At 37.3% G+C, this 25165-nt stretch overlaps 2 protein-coding genes across 5 annotated transcripts in view; both read left to right on the top strand.

Moving 5' to 3' along the window:
• slc39a11 (solute carrier family 39, member 11) overlaps positions 1–8079 on the top strand; it is a 159187-nt gene extending 151108 nt beyond the window's left edge. For all 4 annotated transcript variants that reach the window (XM_079595591.1, XM_079595590.1, XM_079595593.1 and 1 more), the window contains exons 8-10: positions 5334–5432; positions 6372–6530; positions 7316–8079. In XM_079595591.1, the coding sequence (XP_079451717.1) occupies positions 5334–5432; positions 6372–6530; positions 7316–7394 (337 nt within the window). In that variant the 3' untranslated portion in view covers positions 7395–8079. The remainder of the gene's footprint in view (positions 1–5333; positions 5433–6371; positions 6531–7315) is intronic.
• Positions 8080–12536: 4457 nt separating this feature from the next.
• LOC306989550 (uncharacterized protein) overlaps positions 12537–25165 on the top strand; it is a 72275-nt gene continuing 59646 nt past the window's right edge. Inside the window, exon 1 of the mRNA XM_079595374.1 lies at positions 12537–12980. Coding sequence (XP_079451500.1) covers positions 12957–12980 — 24 coding nt within the window. The 5' untranslated portion in view covers positions 12537–12956. The remainder of the gene's footprint in view (positions 12981–25165) is intronic.

Raw genomic sequence — 25165 nt, 5'->3', positions numbered from 1 at the left:
AGGGAAGTGTTGGAATGGCATTGTACGTTGTGAGATCTCCACCCCTGTTTTGAGAGCTGGTGGTTTTCTGAAGCCTGTCCTCGGAGGTGAACACACACTCTTCACACACACACACACAGAAATAGACCTGCCTCAGAGGAGTGAAATATGCCAGAGGAGAATTCCTGGGGATGGGAAAACATGTTTCTGAAACGCTGAGAAGGGCTGTTGTTTCCACACTGTGTGAGCGAGTTCACTTCGCCCTTCTCCAAAACCCTTTTCTCCAGTCTTTCATTATGCCACACCACAGCTTCTCCTGTCTCATCCTTTCTGCATTTCTCTTCCTCTTAGAGTCGGCATGAAATGGAAATTCACCCCGTTTATTTTCTAAATCACAATCTTCTTGTGAACTATTCATGCATGTTTCATTTTTATATAAAATATTCAACCTCATAATGCTTAAAGGGGGGGGAGGGGGTATAATGCCCTTTTCACAAGATGTAAAATAAGTCTCTGATGTCCCCAGAGTGTGTGTGTGAAGTTTTAGCTCAAAATACCCCACAGATATTTTTATATATCATGTTAAAATAGTCACTTTTTGAGGGTGAGCAAAAACACACCGTTTTGTGTCTGTCCCTTTAAATGCAAATGAGCTGCTGCTCCCGGCACAGGGGGCGGAGCTTCAACAGCTTGTGTCCTTTTACCTCACACACACACACACACACACACACACACACACACACACACACACACACACACACACACACACACACACACATGCACCGAAAATTTCAACAACTTTTAGCCTTTTATGTTCAAACCGGAGTCAGACAATGATGGAGAGACTCAAGAAGAAGTGACAACATGTAGAAGCAACAGGACATTTCATGATTAGCATATTCTGTCTTGATAACCTATAATCGTGTTCAGGGGGCGGGGTTTATGTAAATTCTAGGGTTGGTGATGTCACTAACCCGGGAGGAATGTCGTGTAGTTCCTACCAGCCGTTTGTTGTAGTCCTTAAAACTATTTCTTTAAAAGCAAATATCTCCCTTTGCTCTGAACTTTGAGCGTTGTAACTTTGCAGATGTTGTTTATGATCAAACACAACATTACACACTAACTACAGTTAGAAAAGTCAAATCATAATCAACCAGCCCTTTAAAGAAAATCTGCACTACCAGTCAAAACGTGCACATACTTGACTGAACTTATATTTCTAATAAAGAAATAAAGGCTTACATTTGTGAATAGTTAATGCTTGCATTTTTTAGTTTTTTATTATATCCCTTTAAAAAGAGATCAAACTTATGACTATTTAAGTTGGAAATTTAATTTTAAAGGCCATACTCAAAAAGTGAATAAGTGGATTATAACTACTGCATAAATATAACTTAGTGTCATAAAATACCCTACAAATACAAAATATTAAATACAAATATTATCGAACCAAATAATAATATAGGCCTAAAAAATAAAATAGTTAATTATTGACCAACACCCTAAAAGTACCCAGGGGATATGTGTGTGTATATATATATATATATATCAGCATTTTGAATCCATTCTCTTCTGTCTTTCACTTGCGTTTTGTCTTCTTCAAAATCTCTAACATCATAGAAAAATGTAAGATTTTTAGAAAAAAAAAATACTCATAAAGGTCCACAACTGAACTAACCGTCACTGGTGCGTAAGCAGATCATATACGAATCCATGTGAATTGGCTGGCAATTTGACAACATGTAAAATAGTTATTAATTGCTATGAGATTGTGTTGGAGGAACAGACTAAAATATCAAGCAGTAAACTTGTAAGAAGAGCATTTGGACCAGTTTAAAAACTCTTTGTTGTCATTTTGTAGCTTGGCCGTCCTAGTCCTCATTTACGTGCATTATGTTGAAAAGTACAGCCAGAATGTTCTTCGTTCGCTCTGTCTCCCTCAAACGCTCCTTCATCATCGGCTGCTGTAAGCCTTTCCGTGACTAGCTGTCATTAATCTGACTTCTGCGGGGCCGACGCTTGAGCCGGTGCCAGCAGGAGCGATGGAAGAAGGAGTGAAGAGGGGGACTCGAAACACAGCAGCTTTTCTTGCTTCGGTTCCGGGAACTTCCATTACGCTGTGCAGAAGTCTGGGCTAAACAAACAGAGATGCTTATCAGAGACCACCCTCAGAGACACACACTCCCACTGCCTTCACACACTCCCGAGATCATCCTGAAGTGTTGATCTAACACGCGCGTTTGAGTAAATGCCCGTTCACACTCGCATGTGCACCGTCTGCATTAATCCGGATTCATTTGAAAATGCAATGTCTGGTTATTACACAATATTCTCCTTGTAATTTAAAGGGTTAATTCACCCAAAAATGAACATTTTGTCAGTAATGACTCTCCCTCATGTTGTTCCCTGTAAGACTTTCATTCATCTTCGTAACACAAATTAAGATATTTTTTATTAAATCTGGGAGCGGTCTCACTCCTGCATAGAGAGCCTAAGCCCCGCCCCTCCGCTTCCGGCTCATGGGACCTTATTTCAGAAAAAATATGTATGGTAGTCAATGGCGAGAGACAACTTTAAAAAGCGTTGTGAAATTAACAATGAACAATAATTTTATTAACCTTAGTTAATGTTACAAATAGACTCTTTATAAAAAATAAAAAAAAATCCAAATGCTTAAAGATGCGGCCATTTTAAAATCCACACACACGTCATATAGCATTGAAATTAGACACATATCCATATTTTATATATATACTATCACACTATTTTAAAACACTTTAAAACAAAACAAAACAAAATGTGATACAGTGATGATAAAAAAAAAAAGTGAAATCGAATGCTTTTCTGATTTGTTTCTGTCGTCCGCATGACAACACAGTTTGCTTTCTCATGTCTCTAGCTTTAATTATGCAACTTTGATGCGTAACTAATGCATAAAAGTGACCAGCTGGATATAAAGTAATGCAAACAGATGGTAACAATTGAGACATTAAACATATGCATGTGTTTTTGTCACATTGTTTTAACCGCTTGAGTTGCTAATGTTAGCGCCCTCTCAGCCTCGACGGCAAACACACCGCTGTTCTCCACTCATCTAGTCAACTAATTAATCACTATATAATGATATGAAAGCATGTACTGTAGTGTAAATCCGTATCTGAAGTGTCCCGCTCTCAGCCTCACGTGTCAAAACAAACTCCAAGAGGCGTCAGTGATGGGTTTATTTGGCCTATAGAGGGCGCTCTCAGAAAACCCAACCCGGAAAAACTATCGCTATGGATTGTTCCAGCAATCTGTTATCGGTGCCGATTAATTAGCAAAACCGATCAATCGGTCGACCTCTAGACCGTCTGCTTAAAGGGATAGTTCACTTCAAAATGATAATTCTGTCATAGTTTACTCACCCTCAAGTTGTTTCCAACTTGTATAAATTTATCTTCAAAATATCATCTTTTGTGTTCAGGAGAAGAAATTAATACAGGTTTGAAACAACTAACACTTTATTTTGATGCTCCCCAGCAGACATTGACTATAAGTAACTTTGCAACTATCGTATTTTCCGGACTATAAGTCGCTCCCGACTATAAGTCGCATTTAGTTAGAAATTGATTTCACAAAATACAAGACCAAGAACAGACATTTAATCTGGAAAGGCAAGTTATTCAGCTCCACAACAGCACACAGAACAACAGGCTGAATAGTGTCCGGTGTGTTAGCGTAACACATTAACAGTTATTCAGCTCCACAATAGCATAAAGAACATATACCTGAGGCTGAATAGGCTAAACTAACATTAGCCAGCGAGTCCAACAAGTTACCGGTCAGCAAGTTCACCAAGCTCCCGATCTCATTCCTCAACACTGAATCCATTGAGTTCTTCCTCGGTGTCGCTTCTGAACAACTCCGCCAACTAGAGCGCCCTCTCGCGGCTGTAGACGGTAATGTTTTCTCTTGGTTCATCTCAGTCAGTATGAAGTAATTTTGATATATAAGTCGCACCTGACTATAAGTCGCAGGACCAGCCAAACTATGAATAAAAGTGCGACTTATAGACCTCATGTAGCTCCGCCCCTTTTAAGCGTGATGCCTTTTGTCTTCCGCTCTGTATTTTCACAGCGATCTTGCGTATTTATGAATGACCGACTCGTTTTAAAATCTTCCCGGTCTGACATTTGTTAAGACATCTGATATAAACATTACAATCCTCATGATAACTTTCGTTAACTCTACATTAAGTAAATCCACTTCAAAAGCTAATTAGTCCTGGACAGCGATGCCATAGAGATATACAGAGCGACCGCAAAAACGGAAGTTTAAAGACAATATTCTAAAGATGGCGGCGTCCTCGTTTCTCCGGCGCATAAGGTCTATAGTCCAGAAAACACGGTACCTGTCAACTTATTAACCTGAACCCTTACAACTAACCCTAACCGAACAGTAGCCGTTGCATTGCAGATTTGCTTTTTTCTAAATGTTAACAAAAACTATTGCGAAATTACGCCGTTTCCATTAACCGATGTTATGCGACTAAAACATTGGCAGGTTTACGTATATCCCAGTCACCGCACTGGCCATTATTATTAATGTAAGGAGACGTGTGTGTTATCAATCATTAATGGTGAGGAAAGACCCGTATACTGAGAGCGGCAGCGGCTCATATGAGGAGTTTCTGTTTCTCACTCCATTTCTTTCCATTTCTATCCATTATTCCTGTAAATCTTTTGTCTTTTATGAATTTAATAAAGAACTCATATTCTGTCCAAACACACCGCGTCCTCTACGTCAGGCGACTGTAAATGCGCAAAAACAGTTTGCATTGCAGTTTTGCGAAATATTCCTTTTTCGAATTGCCTGAAAAACCTGCGAGCTTGAAAACTTTTGCGATAAATGGGAGTTAGATGATTTAATTCTGATATTTCATTTGGGAAAACACTAGTGTGGACAAAGAGCATTTTGAAATGAAAACAGAATTTTGAAATGTATTAATTCATATGAAGCCTAAAAAGGCTTGTCTCACGGTTTGCGAGAACGTTTCATAAAGGATTATCCAAACACAACAGTGTGATTCCAGATGTAGTTCATGCCCCATCCACAACCCGTTTCTTCTGGAGTTCTTGTGGTACGGCACACCCATATGTTCACTTCAGAAAGCCTTGATCTGACCTAAGCGGAGCGCTTTCGTCAGCAGTCGAGTCCCTGGCACACGCTTCGCTGTGAAACCTCTCGCTGAGATAATGTGTGAAGTTAAGAGAGTTGAGAAGTTACAGAGTGTCAGAACCACTTGGAACAGTTTGCTGCGATGCAACACCAGATCTGTCGAGAACTGATGTAGTGATAATGTCTGTTTCTTTCAGAAATCTGGCGATTGGCATTGGCATTCAGAATTTCCCAGAAGGCCTTGCAGTGAGTCTCCCATTGCGGGGTTCTGGGGTGTCCACATGGAGATCCTTTTGGTGAGTCAAGACAAATACACGTTCACATCCAAAACCAAGTGAGCTGCCTAACGTCACCTGGACGCCAGGCATACATTATTATAATGCAAAGGCTGCTCCAAACTATTTAGACACCTTCATTTGGACCAACATTTGCAGAAAAGGCCATACCAGAATGCAAATGCCAAACTCACACTTATCGGCCAAACAGCAAAAAAGAAAAGAAAAGTGAATTAAAAGAGTTTTCATTGAAAAAGGCCAAACTCACACTTATTGTCCAAACAGAATTACATTATTAAAACAAAAACATATTAAAAAGAATAAACACTCTTATCGGCACAACAGAGAGAGAGAGAGAAAAAAGGGGCTAAACTGACACTTATCGGACAGATTTTTTTATTTTATTTTTATATGAAAAAAAAGTCAAACTGACACTTATTAGCCAAACTGATTTTTTATTATATATATATACGTTTTTTTTTTTAAAGGGCAAACTGACACTTATTGGCCACACAGAACAAAAAAAGAAAAGTTAATTAAAAAAGTTTTCATTGAAAAAAGCCAAACTCACACTTATTGTCCAAACAGAATTACATTATTAAAATATATATATATATATTAAAAAGAATAAACTGACACTTATCGGCCAAACAAAATAAAAATAATACCAAGGCCAAACTGGCCCTTATCAGCCAAACTTAAAAATAATTTAAGAACGTCCAAATGACAGCCAATATATCTGAATTGGCGATATGTTGGTTGGCCACTAGTTATGATGCTGTCTTAGAAGGAAGCTGCAGCTCTCTTAGTTTTGACTCAATGCCACAGTCACAAACATTTCTTAAGGTCTACTAGTGTTAATGTATTCCCATTATATCTTCCGCTCTCTGTGATTTGTGAGATTGTAACCCCCGTCCGTTGAGTTGGGGAGCCGTGTAACGTTCGGTCTCTGCGTCTCAGGTACGGGCAGCTGAGTGGGATGGTGGAGCCTCTGGCGGGGTTGTTAGGGGCCGTTGCCGTGGTGATGGCGGAGCCGTTGCTACCCTACGCTCTCGCCTTCGCTGCAGGAGCCATGGTGTACGTGGTGGTGGATGACATCATTCCTGAAGCTCAACTCAGGTGAGTACCACGGTAAAAGTGTTTACTGGACGAGAAGGTCTGCAGATGTTCATGTGATAATAACGGGCTCTAAAAAAAGCCTTAAAGGTGCAGTGTGTAAGTTTTTGTGGCATCTAGTGGTGAGGTTGTGAATTGCACCCAACAGAGGTTACGGTGTCCGACAGGAAGTGATGTCGTCTTAAGCAATGCTTTCTTTACAAAGATAAATTAAGAAATTAGGTTTACCTAATTATTCAGTAAAACGATGTTATTGCGAATATTATTGTTACTTGTTCATCATTGTGTGAGTGTTTTATTCGCTGACTTTAGCTCGCTTCTTTGCACGAAGAACAACATAGTGACGAAACGCGTTTGTCCGTCCAGGGCCACCGTAGAAACATGTCGATGTAAGGAGACTCGCGGTGTGTGTACTATAGATAGAAATGCTCTTTCTAAGGTAATAAATACATAACGGTTCATTATGTTAGGGTTTATACACCACTGAAAACATACATGTATATGATATTGCATTTCTGTCCACAGATCCTCCTAAATATTACACAGTGCACCTTTAAAGAGGCTTTGATATCAGTGGACATTTGCCATTATTTTTTTATTGCCATTGACTTTTTCTGTTTAGCCAATAAGATTCTGAAGCGGGACTTTTATTTTGATGGCCACTTACTGAATGGCCACTTTTGTTTACAGTCTACTTTTTATTTTTAGTGGAAAAATAATACAGTATGCTTACGTGTGTGTGTGTGTGTGTGTGTGTGTGTGTGTGTGTGTGTGTGTTTCTTTTACAGTGGTAACGGTAAGCTGGCCTCGTGGACATCCATTCTTGGCTTCGTCGTGATGATGTCATTGGATGTGGGTCTTGGCTGAGCCTTTTCATTGGTCGAGACTTTGAATGTCACCCGACTGCACTGAAATAAAGTGACCAAAGCAAAGCCTTCTTCTGGTGTTTACTGTAGGTTTACTATTCAATGGAATATTTTTCTACGTATTTTATGTAATTTTTATTTGTTTTACGAATGACTCGCGGACCACATTTGTTTAGACGGCAAAAAAAACTTTCGTTGCACTTGAATAACTTGAATAATGATTAAAACTTGAATGGATGACATAAGGGGTTGTTCAGGTGTGTGTGTGCGTGTGTGTGTGTGTGTGCACATGAGAGCTTCCCATCATTAATATATGGAGCGTATGTTCTCAGTCTCGATGTGCACTTATTTGAATGAAAAGCAATGATAACTCCGTTCATAACCTTCTCGAGTAATGCATTGTTTTTTAGCTATAGTCTTTTCGGTCAGCCAGTCACTTTCAAGTTATGTTTTTTTTTTTTTTTTTTTTTTTTGCCATTTTCTTTTCAATTGCTGATAATTACACATTATATGCAACACAAGTAAGGTATGCAACACGTGTGAATGAAGATGTAAAATAATTACGCTGTACAACCTGGGTTTTTTTTGTTCATTTGTTCTACACTGTGTGAAATACATTGAATATTTTCATTTGATTGCTTGCGTAAGGAGAAAAGAGTAATAAACTGATTGTCTAATTCCCCGTTTTCCTGTTGTTTTGTTCACTTTCTGGCACAGATTGTAGTTTTCATCTTAATCTTCATGTAGATGTCAGCTTTATTGAGCTGGTTCCTTCTGTTTATACTGTACATATGCGCACATGGTTTTTCATCATGTCATCTTTCATAAAAGGCAGAACTAAAAGCTCTATAAAGATGCTTTTTAACTCTTCAAATGCATGGACTGCATGGTTTTGACTGTATCTAGCAACTAAATTCATCCAATTTACAGTAATAATTTAACCCTGAATAACAAATAACAAATATTATTTATTTAATTTATGGGCAATATACATGTATTCGCAACCAATAATCCAATATTGTTTTTGATTGTTTTTTCTTTCTTTTTAAATATGTTTGTCTTTATTTTAATATTAATTGCTATTAAATTCTATAAAATCACACAGATCTGTCCCAAAAGTTGGCAACATGTTTGTAAAAATTGCAGCATAGAAAATGAAAACGGCCGTTTTAACCGGTGATGTTGACATTTCAACATGTTCTGGTTGCTAATTACCCAGTTTTATTATCCATGGAAAGTGGCGATGAAAAAGGAAGTGTTTTAGTCAGAAATCTGGAGGAAAGCCGATGTTTTCCTCTTGAAGTTCAGCGGTTAATCTTGTGGTTTCCTCTCGCAGAAGTGGTTCATCCACAACATGAGTGTATTTATGCAGTCTGTGTAAGTTTTATAATGAACATTTACTTCTTAGTCCGTCACATTGTTGGATTATTCTATAGGGCAGCCAAATAAATCGAATGTCAAGCGTGAAGATGCGTTCCTCCGTAAGCTTCTTGCAGAGCTCATTGCATATATACGGCTCAGGCGTTGTGCTGTGGCAGTAATCTCCAACGCTTTCTCAGTTTGGCATGAACTGTGATGGATTTGATTCCAGCCCCAGATGAGACTACACTTTTAGATTAAGCCTATAGGCGGATAAGAAGCTCACAATCAATACCTCATCACATTAGAAGCCTTAGTTAAAACATTTCCCTGTTGATCCTGCAGTGTTTGAATAGCAGAGAGCGACTGACTGACTCGCACTGAAGCGACCTTCATCTGTCTTTTGTTGAATCAATAGACCTCTGTTCTGAATCTTAACTCGCGTGAACTTAGTTGGAGCTGGTTATCTTATTTAACAAAACTTTAAAAAAAAAGTTAAATCAGATTTTATTAAAGAGGACCTATGCAAAGACTTGCTTTTAGGCTCCACTAAAACAGGTTTTCATGCTTTTTTTTCTCCATTTTCTCCATTGTTGCGGCTCCTCTCTTCACAGTCTGTCAGTAACGCTCTGTTTACTTCCTGTCTCTATGAAGCCCCGCCTTCTGAAAAGCACACTGTGCTCTGATTGGTCGGCTGGAGCAGTGTGTTGTGATTGGTCGAGCTCTCTGGTTTCCCGTACAATGCCGTAACTTAACTACAATAGTACGATGCATCGTTGAAGAAATCAATAAGATAGTCACGACTGTTTCCCGAAAACATATAGTAACAAATTTGACGTTCAACCAGGTTGGTTTATGACGTCACGCAGGTGGTGGAGTAATAATTTATTTTAATGAATCTGTGATCGAATTAATGCTAGATGTTTTGCTATAAATTACGGACATGGCATCTGAAGTCTATTTCAAATGTTTCTCAGTTATTTTGCTTTATTTCCAGATTCAGTCATAGTCTCGTTCTTGCGCACTAGAGCTCGTACAAGTGCGCACTATTCAAAAACGATGCTTTAAATCTCTTAAACTAAATAAATGACATTTGTATGCATTCTAAATGAAAGATTGCACTGAATGTCAGCTTGCTGAGTCGCAACTAATCGTTGCAGAATAAAAGTTTTTGTTTACATCATATATGTGTGTGTACTGTGTATAATAATTATGTATATATAAATACACAAACATGCATGTATAATTTTGAGAAAAAAATCTATTTATATATTATGTATTCATAATTATATATAATATAAATTTTATTTAAATATAAAAATGTATATAAACATGTAAATATTTTTTAAATGTATACATGCATGTGTGTGTATTTATAAATACATAATTATTTTACACAGTACACACACATATATGATGTAAATGAAAACTTTTATTCTGCAAACGATTAGTTGCGATTAATCGTTATGCAGCCCTAATTGACTCCACACGTCATGAAAACAAGAAACTCTGCTTCTAACCACAGCTCGAGATCTGTCCCTCACACACACAACTCTGCGATGATGATTGTGAATGTTCGTTAGAACGATGGTTTCGGGAAGCACAGACTCGTTCAACTACTAACAACAGAGCTTGCAACCTAACCAAGCGTTCGGAAAACACACACTGTTTACTTCCTGTCTCCATGAAGCCCCTCCTTCTGAAAAGCACACTGTGCTCTGATTGGTCGGCTGGACCAGTGTGTTGTGATTGGTCGAGTGTGTTTGGGTCCCTTACCATAACCGCCAGTTTAACACACTACTAACTAACTCAACCAGGCCCCGCCTCTTTATTCTGCGTATTAATTATTATAATGAGGAATATTGTGACGTGTTCATTCCCGGAAGAAACTCGAGACTACAATAGAGGCGTTGCAGGAGTTCAGAAACACTGATATAGAGAATAACTTTGTGCTTTGTAACTTTGCAGAGATTTTTCACTCTGAAACAGCGACATTACACACTAAAGAAAGATGAACATGTAAAAACGCACAATCCTCTAAAATGGACCACAGCGACTGAGTTTGTCATTTAAATATAAAGCCTGACACACAACAGCTGTTTATGAGTTCTGCCGCCGCCTGACCTAAATCATGAAGAAAGAGCCTCTTTTCTCGTGTTTTTCACGTAACCTGGAGAAGTTCGCAGAATAACTCCAGTCACGTGACCTGTGCCACTGAAGTGGTTTTGGTTATGGCATGTGTGAAGGAATGTGTTGGGGTTACACAGAGAGACGGCTCACAATGTCTTTGTGTTTGAGAGTCTGACTCCCGGTCACGCAGTAATGCAACTTGGACGAGCTCACGACCCAGAAGTATGTGTGTGTGGGAGAGCGTGCATTATTCAATACATCTTCTCTGGAGACCTCAGCTGCACTATAACTCGTACTTATTCCAATATTATAAAGGAAATAATTCTAGCAAAACAGAATATATATACAAATCTGAATATATAATAAATCCCAAATATGCAGTTATTATAAATATACTGATAGTTGACTTGGACATTTGACATCAAGAATCTACAATCTGAAGAAAAGACACTTTTTATGGGTTCCAATCAGGACATATTTTTATGGATTTAGCTTTAATAATAAAAACAAGTATTTTTTTCTGTTTTAATTAGATTTTATGAATTAAACAACTCACTTTATCACAAGAAAAAAAAAAACTCATAAAACAAAACTATAATGCAATAATTTTACTCACGTGACCCTATATGGGATCTTTTTAGGGTTCTTTAAAATTGAGTCAAGAATAGGGTTTAAAAATATAACTTTTTGTATAGAAAGTATTGAACCTTTTTTTTTTTTAGGTTAAAATGTATATATTTGTATAAGGGAAATTTGATTTATAGGCCTATGCTGTCGTCACAATTTTCTTTCTTTTTAGTTGTACTAGTTAATGGTCCTGCAGCATGAAAATTAATTTTAAATAAATACTTTAGGGTCCAATTCTCACTATTAACTAGTTGTTTATCAGCATGCGTATTATATTGGCTGTTTATACTTCTAAAGCACATATTAATGCTTTATTCTGCATGATCATATTCTACATCCCTTAATCACCCGATACCTAAACTTAACAACTAACTGTGTTAAGAAGCAGTAATTAGGAGTTTATTGAGGCAAAAGTCATTAATACAATAGTTAATAGTGAGAATTGGACCCTAAACTAAAGTGTGACTACATTCATTTGTTTAGTCTATATATAATAGTCTCTCAATTGATATGAATTGGTCAAAACCGTATATCAAACCTAAGAGTCAGATGTATTACATGAAATGAGTTCATTGCACTTAATAGACAGTTACATGAACTCAATAACTGATTATAAGCAGATTTCTAGTTCCCAGCATGCTTTGCTTGAAGGAAATTAAATGTTATTAAATGTGTTTTAGCTTTAACAGATAAAGTTAATGTTTTAAAATTGAATGGTTTTAATCAATACAGTTAAGTTTCATTCAGCAACATAACATAATTGAGCTGAGTTTAATTGTATTTTAAGAAATATTATTTTAATGAAATAAGTTCACAATACTCATAATATAGGCAATATAATGGAAACTTGTTTCCACCACAGACTCTAAACTAATTATGAGATAAAAAGTCACAATTACCTTTTTATTTATTTTTTATTCCGTGCCATGAACAAGCTTCCATAAGATACAGCCCTTATTAAATGTTATATATCATACAATAATATCCTACAAAACTACAAATCCCATGATGCCGCGGTGCTGAGTCTGCGCGCGCGTGCGCGTGTGGAATGAAGGGCGCACTTGTTGAGTTTGGGAACTTTCAGAAGCTTGAACTTCTCACTTTGGACGCAGCGGAGCTCTCTGTATCACCAGGCAACATGGATTCATGCTTGCTTTGCTCTTCGACGACTGTCTTTCTCGTGCCGAAATGCTTGTCAAAGTTTAAATTGAGTGTGTTTAGTGTGTTACGGGTTAGACACACCGTTATAGCGCGCGCGAGTCAGAAATAACACTGACTGTAATGATGTGGCGCGATCTCTCTGAAGACGCGCGTGGAATGGATTGTAACACTTGAACGGTTCATATGTGAAGGATAATGTGAATGAGAGAGTTGTAAAGACAGTGTGTGAAGAAGCGGGTCATGACACAATGGGACTCTTTATGGACTATCACTGGACTTTACATGAATGGAGAAGATGTGCTCCGCCAAGGTAAGAGTGTGTGTGTAATATCACCTCCTGAACTACAGTGCTATAAACACTGCTGGATCTGATGCTTCACGTCAGATGAGTGTGTGTGTGTGTGTGTGTGTGTGTGTGTGTGTGTGTGTGTGTGTGTGTGTGTGTGTGTGTGTGTGTGTGTGTGTAATATCACCTCCTGAACTACAGTGCTACAAACACTGCTGGATCTGATGCTTCACGTCAGATGAGTGTGTGTGTGTGTGTGTGTGTGTGTGTGTGTGTGTGAAGTGATGCGATGCACCTGCACAAACTCATAACTCCAGCTGTGTCTTGTGAAACATATTTATTGCCCTGCTTATACTAAGATTTATAAATGTCTCCAATCTCCACATTTAATATGTAATTTTTGTAAAGATGTAATTTTGAAGTCAGGCGTATGTGTGCTGGTTTGTCACAAAAGCGAGATATCAGTAACTTTGAGTTAAAAACTTACAATCAATGTGTTTTCTCATTGACTTGAATCTGTTAAGATTTTAAAATGCTGTTTCCCAAACCAAAAAAATAAAATAAAATAGCCCTGCATAAAAAATATAACCGCAAACCTTTCTTGTAAGGTAAGGTAATTTACTCTTCTTTTTAAGTTTGTTTATTAATTAACTCTTTTATGCATATGTTTAATCTAATAGCCTGTTAAATGACAGTTTGCATTGTGACAACTTACCCCATATAGTTCGATAATATGCATGTGTTTAATTGTTTTTAAACTTTATATATGTATATATATATATATATAGCCTATGATATCTTCAGTTGATGTCTGAAATGAGAGATGGAGTAAATGGAGCCCAGTGATTGGCTGGTATTAACTGCATCAATCATTTGATTGGCGTAATCATCAGAGAGTGTTAAAGTTGAAGATTGGGTCAGTAGATCAAGCTGCTGGTCTGCACAGTGACTTCTGCTGGTCTCTACTGGTCTCTGCTGGTCATTATCTGCGGTGCAGGCTGGTCTACATGTGTGTTTGTCTCCCCCTGCTGGCAGTCTGATGCACTTGCACTGTTTTTTTTGTTTCTCATTATTGCGGTCGAATGTGTACAACATGATGTGCTGTTATTATTACTAAAGGTGTGAACTTGATATATATATGCCTATATATTGTGTGATTTATTGCTTTGAGGAATGTGACAGTTTTATTTGATCCATTGTTGAGACATAAATGAACATATTGCATGAACATGCATATTGATATATATTTTGCTTATGTTGTGTAGGCTACTTTTCACTCCTTCATTGTCAATGTCATCAATCATTGTCTGTTTAGATTTGTCTTTGTCTGTGTCGGGTTTAGTTCAGTTCTGTCTGTCTGGTTCTATAGTTTCTGATTGATTATTAGTTCAGTTCATTTGCTCTTCAGTTCTGTCTAAAAACCCTGTGTTCTGTCTTGTTCTCTGTCAGTAACAACTCCGAGTATACTCAGTGTTTAATGTTTCTGTTAGTGTTTCTTCTGTAACATTACAGTTCTGAAAACAGTTTGATTAGGGGGAAAAATACTTGTTAATCATGTTGTTATTTTGTATTTAATTTGTATTTAATGAGATTGAGATTTATGAGATTGAATAGAACTTTATACTGAAAATAGCTTTTGACTAAACCTTGTAACTCCATTGGATCCTCAAACTATCAGCAAAACCTCCAGCCTGATCTCACTACGACGAATGTTATTTCTCGTGCCATTTATACGACAAAAATAGTTCCGCGTGCATATGATACACACTTTATGGCGCGTAATACACACGCACTCCACACCCCTAATCCTACAAGGGTTTTTTCAGTGTGTAGCATATGCACGCAAAACCATTTTTGGCGTATAAATGGTACGAGAAATAACATTCGTGGTATAGATACAGCAGAAGTGTGTGACGCGTCGCTTATAACACAGGTTGGAGTGTGTCTGCATGTTTGCAGTGCAAGGGTGAATAAAGAACAGATTTTTTTTTTTACTCAAAAACACGATGTTTAAAGGGTTATGTATTCGAGGAGCAGAGAAGTCTAATATTCGGCTATATAAGTCTGGCATTTGCTGTAGTCAGCCAACACAGATGCATAGCACATCATCTTTTATAACTCAAGATTTTGGCCTAATGAATTAAACGTCAGGACAAACTGAGTGCCCACATGTACAGTACTTATTGTAACCTGTAAGTTGATGAACATACGGCGATACACTGTTCTAATGATGGACAAAACACACCTCTGACACTTGCTGATAAAACAACAACAATTTGAGCTTTAGTTACAATGTTAATGTAATGACACATGGAGGTATATAACTATAAAGCCAGGATACGAACTTTGACAACATAGTGTCCAATTATATAAAAAAATAGCTCTACAGTGTTTTCTTTTTCATCTTCAGAACGATTAAACTTGATTTAGTTTTTGTTTATGTTCCTGTTAAACACGGACCGTTCAGATCCTGACTTTAGCTCATCTGCACTGTTCATTAGATCTTCTTTAATTCTACGGTGTTGTGGGAAACAAAGTTGGTCTTATTATTTTAATCATGAGGACTTTCTTTTTAATCATGTTATTAATTTTTTGATGAGGTTCTTTTGTGCATTCGTTTATTTTTATTTTCAAATATCTCAGTATTTAAAAAAGAGTTTTTGACTTCAAATGGAAGTATTGATTTGCACTGTAACTGATATCGATCATCAGTGTTTCCATTAGAATGAGAGTTTATAAATATGAATCAGTCTGATTGTTCGACTAATACTTTTCCACGTGTAATCTTTGAAATGTTTTGAAAAGCTTCACATTTCTTTATTCCGGCGAGCTTGTAAATGCGTCTCTATATCACGCAGTGTTTATCGTGCGTTAATCGTGCAATTTATACGCGAAAATGAGTTTTTACGTGCATATGATACACAGTTTGCGCGTGCATTTGATACGCACTTCATTGCGTGTAATACACACGCACCACACACCACCACTCAACCAACCCATGCCTATCATATGCACGTAAATTTCGTTTAAAATTAAACTAATTTTCGCGTATAAAATACACGATAAACACACTGTAGAGATTAGTGTGATCGGGTCGCGCTCAGAGACTTGCAGAGTTTCAGTATTTATTGTCCACATTTATCTAGAAGTAAAACCTCTTCAAGCACCTCGACTAAACCACGGTGATCTCTAGTCCAGAACGTCTTGTATGAATAAAACACTTCTTCACTCATGCTGTCAGTTGCACCAGAAGTAATATTAAAGTTAATATGAGCCATTCCACCGAAAGGGTGACATTTCTGTCCCCAGGACATTATATGTTTAAAATTGCATGAAAATTAACTCTAAAATACATTTTATTATTGAGCAAAATGTCTTGCACATTAAGCTAACTACACATTTAAAATGTAGGCTATAATTAAAAACATAAATAAAAACATTTCTGCATGTCCCCACTTCCTATCTCTAAACTTTACCATGAAATATAATGATTAAAATCCTTCAGAAATTAGAATTTTTTTGCACTGCTGTGTGACTTTATATCCAATCTATGATTTAAAATGTATTTTTTTGCTTCGGCCTTCTTTAAAATGAAAAAAATGGCTTTGTGTTTTTTGTTAAATACACCCTTGCCTTAATATAGTGATTTTTTTTTTGTCACACATATCAGTTATTTGAACATATAACCAACAATTTCTTTAAAATAAACACTTTCTTGTGGGGAAAACTAAGGAATTAATTGGCATGCTTTTTAAATGGCACATGAGTTTCGGTAACAGGACTGAGAAAACATGTCCATCTTTTGCTTAGAAACCTTGTAAAAAATTAAATAAAGTTGCCTGAGATTGACCAATACACATTTTGAATAGTTAAATATGTGTAGTATTAGATTCTGTGTTGAAAAAGATAAAAAATAAAGTTTGATTTTGAAAAGTTACAACACGTCACCCATTCGGTGGATTTTTACATCTTAGTTTTAACATCTCCTTCTCGACTCATTGAACTGGACTCCCAAATTGAGACATTTGTACTCAATTTTTGGATGCAAAATAACAATTTTTATTAAGAACACCATGCTAAATTAAACATGCAACCTGACGACGTCATGTGATGATGAACATTACACAATTTGTACTGTAGGCTATCAAATGCAATAAAACTGGTTTTAAAACTTTTTTTTTTGCCATGCAGGGCATTATCCTGTAAGTTCACAGACATTTCCTTTAACTCTAAAACACAATGAAAGGAGTGATTGAAAATATGTGTAAAACATCTACATATAATAAAAACCGTAGATGTACAACGGAGCTTTTCTTGGACACTACAGCCGTGTCTGTTCTGCACTCCTCCAGAAGATGGCGGCAGTGCTCCTCACAGGAGCCACTGGCACAGGAGCCGAGCTCCAGCTACTGGGGTCTACTTCTGTATTTTATGGCAATCCGTGTGTGTTAGAACACGAACAAACACACGACACCAGTAGATCTCAGCATATTCTGACTGATGGGACACCATTGGCTCACCTCGGCTGTAAGAGCTCTAGTTTCTACAGTATTTACTGAAAGTGAACTGAACCTTCTCAGTCCTTAGACAGTGATACGTTTCTTCGTCCACATTAGGTTATCTCTTAATCATACTCGTAAAATTACAGTAACATCTCAGTGTTTTAGTTTCCTGAAGTGTAGCACCTGACTCATATATCCTCTCACAAAGACTTCACAAACTACTTGGATGGGAACAACATGTTAACAGTCTGCAACTGCACTCCACATGCGAAACTCAGAGCACACAGTGCACACAGCGCCCTCTTCAGGACACTGGCTGTATCTGCAACCAACAAGTGCTTACAAATACCTGTTTCTTACCTATGTGTGTGTGTGTGTGTGTGTGTGTTTATTTTATTTGTTTATTTATTTGTTTTATATTTATTTCATGTTTTTATTTATATATATATATATATATATATATATATATATATATATATATTTATTTATTTATTTATTTATTTTAATATATTTATTAATACTTTTTTGTGTATTTGTTGTTGTTATTTTTGTATTTGTATTTATTTATTTATATTTCATACAAATATTTATTATAGAGGACAAAACCTGTAAAAACAATAAATATGCAAATAAATAAATAAATAAATCCATATTTATTGTTGCATAAATAAATATATGAATAAATAAATGTGCAAGGAGATAAACCAATATTTAAATAAATAAATAGATGCACCATCAATAATAAATAAAAAAATATATGCATTAAACATAAATGAATGGTTGAGGAATTGCAAAAATGTTTAAGGAGATGCAAAATTGAAAGTCATTTTTTCAGTCTATATTTCTGTTGATTATTTATTTGCATTAAGATAAATATTTATTTTTCCTTCGCGCAACATGCATATGAGAGGGTGTCAATCAAGCATCAGTAGGTATATATTTATTATTTCTTTATTTATACATTTATTTTGTTAGATATTATATATAATATATAAATATATTACATTTTTTAAATTGAATTGATTTACTTAAAATGCATTTTGTTTATATTTTCCCCCCAAATCAAAGTATATCTTCCGAACCCTTTTTTTGAAGACCCCTGAATTATATTAATGTCTTGAGTTTTTGGAAACCTCTCTAATTCATTCTGTTATGCTTTCTCAGACACTTTCTCCCTTAAAAAGGCAGATTATTGTGGAATATTGAATGGCGTTGATGAAAACGTAGCAGTTGCTAAGCCTTGTAATGCAGATTAATGCTCTATTGCAGCTGCCTTCTACATATTTCTCATCTAATGCATATGCAGCTGTTTATCGCACAAGCAATGCTCCAGCCGTATGTTTTTCCAAATCTTCGGTTTTACCCTTTTGTCCAGAAGGCTTTGGAGGTGTTCCTCAACTTTACTCTTCATTTGTTCGCAGCTTTGTGCGGGCGGGTGGGTTTAGATCTCAGTAATACCTAGTTCCGCTTTAATAGGATTAGCTTTAGACTACAGGGTGCTGTGTGTGCCAGCCAGATCTGCTTCTAGGATGTCAGGTGAGCTTCAAACTATTACACAGCCATAATGCTGTTTACAGTCTTTCTCAGGGAATTTCCATCTCACCTGTAATGTCATCTGACAGTATTCTGCTGAGCAGTTGTTACTGGAACAAATTAAACAATTGTAAATACTGTAACCTTTGGTGCAGGTGTGCAACTATTGGTTTTTACAATGGCCTGGTGTAAAATATTGCATTTATTTTTTATATATTCCTGCAGTTCTCAGCGTTGGGGGCTTATATAACCAATGAGGGAATAGATTGCACAAAACTAACACTAAGGCCGATGAGCCAAGAAAACCTCCGACATGATGTAACTTGTATATCCACCTACACTTCAGTGTTTTAGTGAAAAGAGAGATTTTTTTCCTCAAAAAAGATTACTTTGATATTATGGTTAAACCAACATCTAATTGTCAGCAAAATTCCACTTTAAATTTGATCTGTTAGAAGTTTAAGCTTTTTATAGTTTAGGAAACTGAATTTACGGTTCATTTAATAAAAATAAGTGATATTGCATCTCTGTGAAATGATGTTGCTATACTAGAGTTGTCAAAAAGTACCAACTTTGGTACCAAGTCGGTACTGAAAGTATAAAAAGTGACTTGTTGAGCGGAATCTTAAACGTCTCTGATTGGCTACAATGATCAGCACTTCAAAAACATGTTTGTAAATATCCATCAATGATGCTCCTCACCGAGCGCTTACAGAGATACAGGCACAAAACACTTTCAAACGCTCCCATGTGTTGATCATTGTAGCCAATCACAGACATATCCGAAGAGGTCGTGAAAACAATGGCCAATCAGAGGTGTTTACGATTCCACTCAACAACGCTCAATTTTTTTAAAATTTCACTACCGAGTTGGTACCGAACTCTAATTGCAACTCTGAGAAATAACATTGCAACGCTGAGACATCGCAACTCTGAGAAATAACATCGCAACTCTGAGAAATAACATCGCAACTCTGAGAAATAACATCGCAACTCTGAGAAATAACATCGCAACGCTGAGAAATAACATCGCAACTCTGAGAAATAACATCGCAACTCTGAGAAATAATTTGCAATAATCGCAACTTTGGGAAATGATTTGGCAACTTTGGGAAATGATTTGGCAACTCTGAGAAATATTCGCAAAAGTTGCAACTTTGGGAAATGATTGGCAACTCTGAGAAATAACATCGCAACGCTGAGAAATAACATCGCAACTCTGAGAAATAACATCGCAACTCTGAGAAATAATTTGCAATAATCGCAACTTTGGGAAATGATTTGGCAACTTTGGGAAATGATTTGGCAACTCTGAGAAATAACATCGCAACTCTGAGAAATAACATCGCAACTCTGAGAAATAACATCGCAACTCTGAGAAATAACATCGCAACTCTGAGAAATAACATCGCAACTCTGAGAAATAATTTGCAAAAGTCACAACTTTGGGAAATGATTTGGCAACTCTGAGAAATAACATCGCAACTCTGAGAATAACATCGCAACTCTGAGAAATAACATTGCAACTCTGAGAAATAACATGGCAACTCTGAGAAATAACATGGCAACTCTGAGAAATAACATGGCAACTCTGAGAAATAACATTGCAACTCTGAGAAATAACATGGCAACTCTGAGAAATAACATGGCAACTCTGAGAAATATTTGCAAAAGTCGCAACTTTGGGAAATGATTGGCAACGCTGAGAAATAACATCGCAACTCTGAGAAATAACATCGCAACTCTGAGAAATAACATCGCAACTTTGGGAAATGATTTGGCAACTTTGGGAAATGATTTGGCAACTCTGAGAAATATTCGCAAAAGTTGCAACTTTGGGAAATGATTGGCAACTCTGAGAAATAACATCGCAACGCTGAGAAATAACATCGCAACTCTGAGAAATAACATCGCAACTCTGAGAAATAATTTGCAATAATCGCAACTTTGGGAAATGATTTGGCAACTTTGGGAAATGATTTGGCAACTCTGAGAAATAACATCGCAACTCTGAGAAATAACATCGCAACTCTGAGAAATAACATCGCAACTCTGAGAAATAACATCGCAACTCTGAGAAATAACATCGCAACTCTGAGAAATAATTTGCAAAAGTCACAACTTTGGGAAATGATTTGGCAACTCTGAGAAATAACATCGCAACTCTGAGAATAACATCGCAACTCTGAGAAATAACATTGCAACTCTGAGAAATAACATTGCAACTCTGAGAAATAACATGGCAACTCTGAGAAATAACATGGCAACTCTGAGAAATAACATTGCAACTCTGAGAAATAACATGGCAACTCTGAGAAATAACATGGCAACTCTGAGAAATATTTGCAAAAGTCGCAACTTTGGGAAATGATTGGCAACGCTGAGAAATAACATCGCAACTCTGAGAAATAACATCGCAACTCTGAGAAATAACATCGCAACTTTGGGAAATGATTTGGCAACTTTGGGAAATGATTTGGCAACTTTGGGAAATATTCGCAAAAGTCGCAACTTTGGAAAATGATTGGCAACTCTGAGAAATAACATCGCAACTCTGAGAAATAACATGGCAACTCTGAGAAATATTTGCAAAAGTCGCAGCTCTGGGAAATAAAGTCGCAACTCTGGGAAACATAGTCGCAAGTCTTAGTCAGAATTGTGAGTAGTTGCAATTACATTAAAAGAAAAATATTACGTGGTGGAAACAATCTCCCATATAAATCTCCTAAGGATTTGGTCTCGGAAGAAATTGAGATGTTAGAAATCTGTCAGTTTGTATATTGACGGCACACTTCAGTATCTTAGCAATGTTGGGCTGTGTCAGACATTGATGGGTCTCATCTGAAAACCTATGGCGTTTTTCTCAGAAGACGACGTCTCCTTTTGTGCTCCACTTATTCTCACTGCTGTAGGAGAAGCAGAAGCCAGCTGAGAAGAAACCTTCAGCATCAGATGTGAGACACGAGGGCTTCCTTCTGTAAGACTCCAGGGTGTTTTTTCTTTCAAGCTTGGCTTTGCATAGTGGCGAGCCAACTGGCCGTCCGAGTCCATAAAGCACAGCAGAGCATTACTCCGAACTCGCGAAGCGCAGAGTATCCAGTGTGTTTGAGCGGCAGGCTTGTTGCTCCCTGTAGCTTAAGACACGTCACTGTCGTCTGCGGCTGGTGGAAGTGAAATATCAGTCTTCACACGGAGATAATAGGCTAAGATCAGTGATATTAGACATTTCTCAGGTTAGAGGAGTCATTAATATGCATCAAAAATGTATGGAAGTTGCTTTGAAATGCTTTAATTCTCTCTACGGGATCTTCTGGTCTTCATGCACAGACTGACTGCATGCTTGATGTACATACTGGGAAAATGCTTATTACAAATAGTATTATGAAATAAAATGGAATTAAAACATGCAAAAACTTTGTTTAAAGATGATAATCTTGTGCAAGATGCAAATTAATTTCATTGTGCAGAGATGTACAAACCGCAGAATCGTTTTTTGAAGCGAAAAGTGCAATAATGCAAGAATGCAATAAAGATGCAATACTAAAGATGCAAATGCATACGTCACAATACTCTAGAAACTCCAAAAGCATCATCAGATTGTGAACCGCACAAAGCCTCCCCGTTCTGTCCGCTTTAGGAAGCAACACCTCTTAATGGGAACGGATGGCACCATTATGTAATCCTAGACAAAAAGAACAGATCAACTTAGAGGAGGGGAAAACTGTGAGGGTAAGAAAACAAACAATGAAAAGAACATTCAAAGTTTTCTTTCCACTTCAGCTCAGTGTTCATAAAAAACACACTTTTTTTTTTTGCTTCGTTCAGCCTTCCCTCGAGGGACTGAAATCGAGAGTTTGGCCTTGGAGAGAGAGAGAGAGAGAGAGAGAGAGGGAGGGAGAGAGAGAGAGAGAGAGAGAGAGAGAGAGAGAGAGAGACTTGTGTTTTTGTGTCTAATTGTGGTGGTGATTGAGAGGGAGAACAGAACGGAGAATGAAAGCGTGAAAGGGAAAGGGCCCTCGGTGACACGCTAGTAACCATGACAACTAGTCCTCGGGGGCCCGACCCCTCCTCCCCCCACCCTCAGGGCTCCACCTCCAGCTAAACACCCACTAATTGGGCCACTTCGCTTTGTGTGTTTCTCCCTGATCCCGGTGCCAGAAATATCAACATCCTTGTTAATTCTCTGTCATCTAATCATTTTCTCTGGAATTAATTTGCGCGTCGTTAATTGTGCTGCTATAGATCTTCGGCATCATAAAGAATCCAGAATGTGTGACGGAACAATGGAGTCGCGGCTCGTATAAACTCTCCAAAGTAAATTATACGAGAGCGCTCTGTCTCCTTCAACTCGTGTTGGAAAGACTTGCGAAGAGGATCTTAAACAAACTTAAACCTTTTGTGGTGATCGGAGCCTTTAGACCGATTTAGTCAGCATGCCACCAAATTAATTCAGTCTGGAGAGCTCCAATGTTTATTGCTGAACTCTGGGCTAAAGCAAGTTCTGTTCACTGTCTTATTAAAATATGCATGCTACAGACATCCATCTTTATACAGCATGGGCTTCTATACCTTCAGTCACATGTAGGTTCTCAAAGCGAAGGTATAATAGGAGTTAACACGTTTAATTTTAATTCTCTATCAAATAATCTGTTTTAAATTAATTTTACTATAATGCACACTCTAAAAAAGGTTGTTTGCTGGGTTGTTTCAACCCAATTTTGGGTCAAATATGGACAAACTCAGCCGTTGGGTTACATTTTTAAAGTACATTTTTAACCCAACGTTTAGGGTTTGTCCATATTTGACCCAAAATTGGATTGAAACAACCCAGCATTTATTAGAGTGTACAGAACTTTAATCTAGAAAACTGCAAACACCATTACCTCAAGTGAATAAAGTTATCAGTGATTTGCGTTCTCACAGGTTTGGAGCGGCACGATTAATCGTTACAAGATCGCAATCTCGATTGAAATGCATACTGGTTGATGAATACTGTTGGTGTTACAGGGCTTGAATTTCTCGTTTTGCACGTATTGTGCATAATTTTACTCATTCCTGCAGATTTTGTGCTAACACCCAAATTGTGTGCACATATAAACAAACAAAAAAGGCTCTCAGCACTAAATTGCGTTAGTTTTCGCTGCTTATTGCGCTTAAACAGTCAAATACCCACAAAATAATGTCAAAATGACAGTCTTGACGAGAATTCACATAAACACAGTCAGTTTTGATTTCAGTACCGTATTTTCCGGACTATAAGTCACTCCGGAGTATAAGTCGCATCAGTCAAAAAATGCGTCAGGAAGAGGAAAAAAACATAGCCTATATAAGTCGCACTGGACTATAAGTCGCACTTATTTAGAAATTTATTTCACAAAATCCAAGACCAAGAACAGACATTTAATCTGGAAAGGCAAGTTATTCAGCTCCACAACAGCACACAGAACAACAGCTGAATAGTGTCCGGTGTGTTAGCGTAACACATTAACAGTTATTCAGCTGCACAATAGCATAAAGAAATAGGAATAGGCTAAATTAACATTAGCCAGCGAGTCCAGCAAGTTACCGGTAAGCAAGTTCACCAAGCTCCCGATCTCATCCCACACTGAATCCATTGAGTTCTTCCTCTGTGTCGCTTCTGAACAACTCCGCAAAATAGAGCGCCCTCTCGCAGCTGTAGACGGTTATGTTTTCTCTTGGTTCATATCAGTCAGTATAAAGTAATTTTTATTTATAAGTCGCACCTGACTATAAGTCGCAGGACCAGCCAAACTATGAAAAAAAGTGCGACTTATAGTCCGTAAAATACGGTAAGCAATAAGGTACGAGAGGCTGTGCGCTCCGCTTCGCGTCATGCCTAACAACGCCCTTCAGCCGTGACTTATTCGCGATACAGCACTTGCCCCGAGTACCTTATTGCTTTTATAAAACGGTTACCACACAATACAAATATTAAAGCCGAAAAATATGTATGTATGCAACTTTCATGAAGTAAAATCGCTAAAAGCCTTCCTTCCGCTGGAAAAAATTGTCCCTGACCGTAAACAGCAACAGAAGTTACATACATTATTTCGCCAATAGATGGCGGCAAAGACTGTCTTTATGAGTGAGTCAGTCAGTAGAGAAGACTTTTACATTGAAAGGACTCGAACTTGTGATCAAAGAGAAGGAAGA

The sequence above is a fragment of the Phoxinus phoxinus genome (assembly GCF_949152265.1).
Source record: "Phoxinus phoxinus genome assembly, chromosome: 21".
NCBI classification, from domain to species: domain Eukaryota; kingdom Metazoa; phylum Chordata; class Actinopteri; order Cypriniformes; family Leuciscidae; genus Phoxinus; species Phoxinus phoxinus.
The sequence above is the reverse complement of the archived record's forward strand: the minus strand, read 5'-3'. Positions and strand labels throughout refer to the sequence as shown.